Genomic DNA, 7712 nt, shown 5'->3' on the forward strand with positions numbered 1-7712 from the left:
AGGAGCAAGAAAATCCCTTTCAACAGGGCCAGCCATGTAAAACATGCAGTAAGAGAAAACACTTTGCTAAGCTGTCCAGATGTTACGACTTTTGGGTAAATTTTATTTTTCTGACACAAAAATCAAGTGAAGTAAACAGACCTCATGCATGTTGTTAAAAAATGCACAAAACGAGTGATGTCATGTAACAGGCTCGCAAGCCTCTGAGATACCTGTGGTTCAGTTTCTGCCCATACTTGGTGATGTTTTTGTACCAAAGATGTTTCTGTCAGTGTGTGGAAGCAGCAGTGGTGTGGCATGCTTATCACTGTGACTGATGAACTAAAATTCGGTGAAGAGAAGTGGTTTAACATGAGGTGATGTCTGCAAACATCAAAAAAGGTCTGAGAACGTCAAGCACAAAGAGGAAGATGTTCAATTTCTAAATTTCTATTCAAGAAAACAGTTTGACAGAAAAGAGAAAAGAGAAAAACAAAGCAAAAGATAAATACATAAATAAGACAGAGGATGTGTAGGACACTTCCTCATTTTCAGGGTGAGAGCAGGAAGGTTAAAGATATGAGCAGATAAAAAGCTGAACAGAGAGGACACTGGTCTGTTGTTACACCAACAATGATGACTGTTTGGTAAGTTTATCTTCAACTTCGATATAACATTGAACTTTATATTTTCTGTTGTTTTGTTTTTTTTTTAATTAAAAACGTGAAAATTTATTTATTTATTTGTTTGTTTGTTTGTTTGTTTTTCTATTTATCCAGAAGAATTTAAAAGCATTTATTTGATGAATAATTTATTTTCAGGTGAAATTATGTGTTTGTTTTTCTTCATCAGATGCTTTAACACAGATTTCTAATAAATGATGAATAAAGACTGAGCTGCTTCTCTTTAGATCCAGGTGATGAGGGTCATGTCATTCCAGTCTATGAACCTGGTGTCAGCCAGCATGTTTCTGCTGGTCTTCTTTGTCTCAGGTCAGTTGTTTTTTTTTTGTTTGTTTGTTTTTTTTTTTCTTCAGTTTTCACTTTAAAGATGTTTATTATTTACACTTTGAACCTTGTGCAGACACAAAGCAGAAGGAGGGCTGTAGATAAAGTTTCCTCTTAAACTTTCAAAATAAATGTTTGATACTGATGTCGATCTCACAGACCGTCCAACGTTTGTGTTGTATTTATAATTCCAACTCATTCCAGTAGATAGCGGTAATACACCAAAACCCGTCACCCGCATACACAAACAGACAAACAGCGTTAGTGCTGTCTGTTGTGGGAAACAGTATGCCAGATAGACTGGTCCCTTGCCTACTGAGAAATTTCCCTGGATCAGTAGGACATCCGGGGATTTTTAGTACACTGCAGCTTTGGCATATTACCTACTACGTAATGAATTTCAGCCAAAATAGTAGGCACTGCTAATGAAGTAGGCAGTTTGAAAAACAGCCTAAGTTGTGTGTTTTTTTTTTTTTTAATTTCATGGAATAATATTAATTGTGTCTCTGGTTCACAGAAGCTTTAACTGATGAATGTCCTGAAAGGTCAGCTCTCTTCATCTCTGCTCCTCAGAGGATTGAAGCACTCAGTGGATCTTGTTTGCAAATCGCCTGTAACTTCAGCGCCAAAGATGAAACTGAGTTTGACAGTGAAAGAGAAACTTTTGGACTGTGGATCAAAGAAACCATCACAGGAAATCCACAACCTACTGTGGTTTTCAACAGTAGTGGGTCAGTTGTCAAATATCCGATCATAATAACTGGAAACCTGAAGGAGAAAAACTGCACCACTCTGTTTTCCAACCTGAATACAATATTTACAGGAACATACTACTTCAGGATCATGAACTGGCCGTACAGAGCAACATCTGTCTGTGATCCTCTGCAAATAACAGTTAAAGGTAAAATCATTTTTGTTTCTTTAATTCAGGTTATGATTTTTAAAGACAGGATGCTGGTTAATGCTGGTTTGTTTTCCGCTCTAAAAAAGGAACTTGGTCAATTTGAGATTTAACAAAAAAAAGTTAAACAAAAAGACTGATTTTATGACTCTGCTGACAGTAGTTACTTATACATATTTAAATGTTGATCATTTAAAAGGGCCTAAATGTCAAAGCTGTGTTCTGTGTTTGTTGTGATCCACAGATTCTCCTCCGAGCCCCAGAATAGAGATCTCAGGAGACCTGAAGGAGAACCAGTCTGTCACTGTAACCTGCTCAGCTCTCACTCCTTGTCCACGTTGGCCTCCTAAACTCACCTGGAATCTCCAGAAAGACTCTCACAACCACATGGAGCAAAACACAGATGGAAGCTTCACAACTAAAATCCAGGAGAGCATCACTCTGTCAGAGCAACATGATGGATACAACATCAGCTGTTCTGCTGCATATCCTGTGAATGAAGGAGAAGAGAAGAAAACAGCAGAGGAGACAAGGACTCTCAAAGTTTCATGTCAGTAAACAAAACTTTTCTTTTGATCAAGTCAGAAAATGATCATTCATAGGATGTGAGCTGTTTTATCTCTGATTTCTTTCAGATGCTCCTAAAAACACCTCAGTGTCCATCAGTCCATCAGGTTTGGTGTCAGCAGGTACCAAAGTAAACCTGAGCTGCTCCAGCAGAGCCAAGCCTCCTGTCAGCAGCTTCACCTGGTTCAAGATCAGCAACAACACACCACCTATGAACGTGTCTGAAGGAGAGTTTTACAGCTTTAATGTGACGGCTGATGGATTTTATTACTGTGAGGCCAGAAATGAAGTTGGTCATCAGAAATCATCAAGCCTTTTTTTGAGGACGGAGGGTAAAAACTTAATAAATTAAACCATTTTTCTTTTCTTAGGTTTATTCATTTTTAGTGTTTTTTTTCTATCTTTTTTTTTTTTTTTGCCATTGAAATGTGTTTTCAACAATTTGAGTTCAAACTAGATATTGAAGAACAGGATATCTTACATCCATAAATCATTTTCCTTTAAGTGAACATTTTTTCTTCTTCCAGAGGATCCAGAGTCTGGACCTGTTGTCTACGTGACAGTGAAGATCCTGGGAATAGTTTTCCTCATCAGTACAACTGTCATCTTTGAGTGGTGAGACAGACTTTCTTATCACGTGATGATTTAGAGCTCAAAGAGTTTCTGAGCCTTGACAAAGTTTTTTGTTAAATCAATCTTTAACTCCTAAACTGAAGTTCCTTTTTCATCTCTTTTCTTTTTTTCCTTTTATTTATTTATTTTTGTAGTTGGATCTGATCCAGACGTCACAACAAAGCAGTGAAGGTGAGCTCCTGGATGAGGACAGGTTGATTAGTGTTTGGAGAACAAAGAAATGAAGCTTGTGTGATGACACAGTCATAGTTTCTGGGCAGAGGAGCAGAGTGTAAGGAGCAACATGAGAGAGGAGAAACCTGATGTTCCTTTAAACTGTCTTTATTTCCCACAGATGAACTCAAAGTGCTGCTGCTGTTTCTCTTTCAGCTACATTGGACTCACTGCAGAGCACTGACACCTCTCTGTGTTTCTTTCCAGCAGCACGCTGAACCAGATTCAGTCAACAGAGTGATTGAGGTTCAGTCATGGTGAAGAGGGAGAGGATGAAGTCACCCCCCTCCGTGTCCTTGTCCTCTTTTCTTAAATATTAAATGTTGATTGTTTTCAGTTGATTGATGAGAAGCAGCAAAGATTAAATGTAATCAGGAAAATGATTTTTTGCTGTGTTTTTGTCAGATAACACAAATACAACACCGTGCAGATTGGTGATTTCACTGTGTGGGACTGTGCTGACAAATTCAGCTGATACTTTTTATTTGCTTTAAATCTGTTTTTGTGTGTGTGTGTGTGTGTGTGTGTGTGTGTGTGTGTGTGTGTGTGTGTGTGTGTGTGTGTGTGTGTGTGTGTGTGTGTGTGTGTGTGTGTGTGTGTGTGTGTGTGTGTGTGTTAATTATTCATTTTATCACAAAAAGCTTCTGTTTTCATGTGTTTCTGATGGTTTTATTAAGCTTGTCTTCCATCATGTGATAGAAAATTGTATTTTAAATGTCCACCTTTAAAAAGTTAATAAATGTCTGCCCTGGGAACAAGAAAAGTAGTTTGCAGATGATTTTCTACTTTTCCTGTGAAAACTTTGATTTTATCACTGTTGTTTCCAGACAGTTAAGAGTATAAGGAATAATTCATAAACATATATTTTATAAAAAATAATAACTACATGTACAGATAGATGCACACATCACACGTGTCACAGCAGAGCAGTTTGCTGAAAGTCCTCAAAAAAGTTAACAATCACTGCAGAAGCACAAGATGTCCAACCTTTGAGCTGCCCTTTCTAATCCATACTTGGTGATGTTTTCATACAAAGATATGTGTGTCAGTGTGTTGAAACAGCAGTGTGTGAAAACATGTCTGTCACTGTGTGTCTGATGAACTGAGGTCAGACAAAGAGAAGTGGCTTAAAGTGAGGTGATGTTTGCAAAACTGGTTAAAAAGTCTGAGAACTTCAAACACAAAGAGGAAGATGTTCATTATCTGATTCTTCTGTAACCAAAGAAAACTTCAGAAATCATTTTAAACGTGGGGGGGAAGACCTGTTTGTTATCGATAAATGCCTTTGAAAGTATTCAGTCCTGCATTAACATTGAAACAATGAGAAGAGGTTTAAACCTTGATGAACTGAAGTAAAACTAGAACTGGAGCACCCCCTTACTCCTCTGGTAGAGTTTGTATAATCTTAATTGTGTCCGTGTGAATCACATTCAGTTTCTGGGTGTCACTTTTTCTACTTCGCCTTGACTCTCCATCTACAGAAATCATCACAAAATTGATAGATAAACAAGATGTGTCAATAGAAACTTCCTCATTCTCAGGGTGAGAGCAGGAAGGTTGAAGATATGAGCAGATATAGAGCTGAACAGAGAGGACACTGGTCTGTTGTTACACCAACAATGATGACTGTTTGGTAAGTTTATCTTCAACTCAAATTTATCACTGAATTTTATATTTTCTCCATTTTTAAAACATAAATCTAATGGAAATTTTATAAAGTCAGATGTTTGAGTTTCATCATCTGATGATTTAACACAGATTTCTTATAAATGATGAATAAAGACTGAGCTGTGTCTCTTTAGATCCAGGTGATGAGGGTCATGTTGTTCCAGTCTGTGAACCTGGTGTCAGTCAGCATGTTTCTGCTGGTTTTCTTTGTCCCAGGTCAGTTCTTTATTCAGTTTTTACTTTTAAGGATGTTTATTATTTACACTCTAAACCTTTTGTAAAAACAAAGCAGAAGGAGGGCTTTGTTATTTTTATTTCATGGAATAATATTAATCATGTCTCTGGTTCACAGAAGCTTTAACTGATGAATGTCCTGAAAGGTCAGATCTCTTCATCTCTGCTCCTCAGAGGATTGAAGCACTCAGTGGATCTTGTTTGCAAATCTCCTGTAACTTCAGCGCCAAAGATGAAACTGAGTTTGACAGTGAAAGAGAAACTTTTGGACTGTGGATCAAAGAAACCATCACAGGAAATCCACCACCTACTGTGGTTTTCAACAGTAGTGGGTCAGTTGTCAAATATCCGATCATAATAACTGGAAACCTGAAGAAGAAAAACTGCACCACTCTGTTTTCCAACCTGAATACAACATTTACAGGAATATACAACTTCAGAATCATGAATTGGCCGTACAGAGCAACAGCTGTCTGTGATCCTCTTGGATTAACAGTTAAAGGTAAAATCATTTTTGTTTCTTTAATTCAGGTTATGATTTTTTAAGACAGGATGCTGGTTAATGCTGGTTTATTTTCCGCTCTAAAAAAGGAACTTGGTCAATTTGAGATTTAACAAAAAAAAGTTAAACAAAAAGACTGATTTTATGACTCTGCTGACAGTAGTTACTTATACATATTTAAATGTTGATCATTTAAAAGGGCCTAAATGTCAAAGCTGTGTTCTGTGTTCATTGTGATCCACAGATTCTCCTCCGAGGCCCAGAATAGAGATCTCAGGAGACCTGAAGGAGAACCAGTCTGTCACTGTAACCTGCTCAGCTCTCACTCCTTGTCCACGTTGGCCTCCTAAACTCACCTTGAATCTCCAGAAAGACTCTCACAACCTCATGGAGCAAAACACAGATGGAAGCTTCACAACTAAAATCCAGGAGAGCATCACTCTGTCAGAGCAACATGATGGATACAACATCAGCTGTTCTGCCTCATATCCTGTGAATGAAGGAGAGGAGGAGAAAACAGCAGAGGAGACAAGGACTCTCAGAGTTTCATGTGAGTAAACTAGTGTTTTTTGTTGATTCCTGACATAATATGATGATTTAATTGGTTTTAGATTTTTGGATGTGAGCTGTTTTATCTCTGATTTCTTTCAGATGCTCCTAAAAACACCTCAGTGTCCATCAGTCCATCAGGTTTGGTGTCAGCAGGTACCAAAGTGAACCTGACCTGCTCCTGCAGCAGAGCCAAGCCTCCTGTCAGCAGCTTCACCTGGTTCAAGATCAGCAACAACAGACCACCTATGAGCGTGTCTGAAGGAGAGTTTTACAGCTTTAATGTGACGACTGATGGAGTTTATTACTGTGAGGCCAGAAATGAAGTTGGTCATCAGAAATCATCAAGCATTCATTTGAGGATTGGAGGTAAAAACTGATTCCAAAATGTGCTGTTAACTCGTTTTTTTCTTTAACTGCTGAGAAGTTATACCACAACCGTTATTTTTAACAACTCATCTTTTGTTAAAGTTTGATGATTCTTCCCATTTTTATACCCCTCACTTCTTTTTTGATTTACCTGATTTTTTTTTTATTATTATTTTAACAGAGCACTCTGATCTGTCTCTGCTGTGGGGTTCAGCTATCGGGGGAATCATCGTCATCACAGTGATCTGCCTTGCTGTGTGTTTGTGGTTAGTATCTATGAACTTCATATTGGGTTATTAGTGATGTTGTCTGTTTCTATAGCAACACGACAAACCTCTGCCTTCACTGTGGTTGATTTCAAGTCCCTTAAAATCTGAAGTAATTGGTGTCCAGGCAGTCTGTCCTAAGACTAAACTTTGACAAAACTCTGATTTTCTTTAAGAATAAGTGGGTTTTTTTTTCTCTGAAGCACCTTTAAGAAGCTAAGACTGAACCACATCTGGGTTTAGATCTTTGTGCTGATTTTTCCATACTGAGATTTTCAGCTATGTAATATAAAACAGTGGTTCTTTTAGTCTAATGAGCATGTTACCTCATCAACCTGAAACAGTATAAATATGATATCTCTGTCTTTCAGGTGGTTTAGATCAAAACATCAAACTCCTCAACAGACTCAGGTGGGATATTTTTAAACTCTGTCAGCCGTTCAGAACTCGATGAAAAAAAGCAAGAACAGGTATCACTGAGGGAAACAACATAGCACCTGTCTTAGTGAAATGCTCTTATCCATTTTTTCAGAGTCAAAGGGATGATGAGCTGACCCAACAGCCAGCTGATGAATCAGAGGAAACCATCCATTATGGAGAGATCAACTTTTCTGTGAGGAGACCTGAGCTTCACTCGGTCTTGGTGCAGGACTGTGGACTGGGACAGGATTCACTGTACGCACAGGTCAAAGAGTCCAAGCCAGCAAGGAGCAGGACACAGTCTGATGACAGTCCACAGACTCTTTATGCTACTGTCAAGACAAACTGATTTCAATCCCATATCATATTTTTATGTTTTTAATCTGTAATATTTTTAAATTGTG

General features: G+C 38.0%; 1 protein-coding gene across 1 annotated transcript; it reads left to right on the forward strand.

The window, feature by feature from the left end:
• The first annotated feature begins 907 nt into the window (after positions 1–907).
• Positions 908–7657, forward strand: LOC141807856 (vascular cell adhesion protein 1-like). The gene is made up of 8 exons (XM_074694072.1): positions 908–971; positions 1504–1887; positions 2132–2437; positions 2523–2786; positions 5949–6254; positions 6356–6622; positions 6804–6862; positions 7421–7657. Exons 1-8 carry the CDS (start codon positions 908–910, stop codon positions 7655–7657), a joined length of 1887 nt encoding a protein of 628 aa, XP_074550173.1.
• Positions 7658–7712: the final 55 nt, after the last annotated feature.

This window comes from Halichoeres trimaculatus, unplaced genomic scaffold, assembly GCF_033239565.1.
Source record: "Halichoeres trimaculatus isolate MK-OKI-2021-1 unplaced genomic scaffold, fHalTri1.1 fHalTri1_scaffold_18, whole genome shotgun sequence".
In the NCBI taxonomy this organism is placed as follows: Eukaryota; Metazoa; Chordata; class Actinopteri; order Labriformes; family Labridae; genus Halichoeres; species Halichoeres trimaculatus.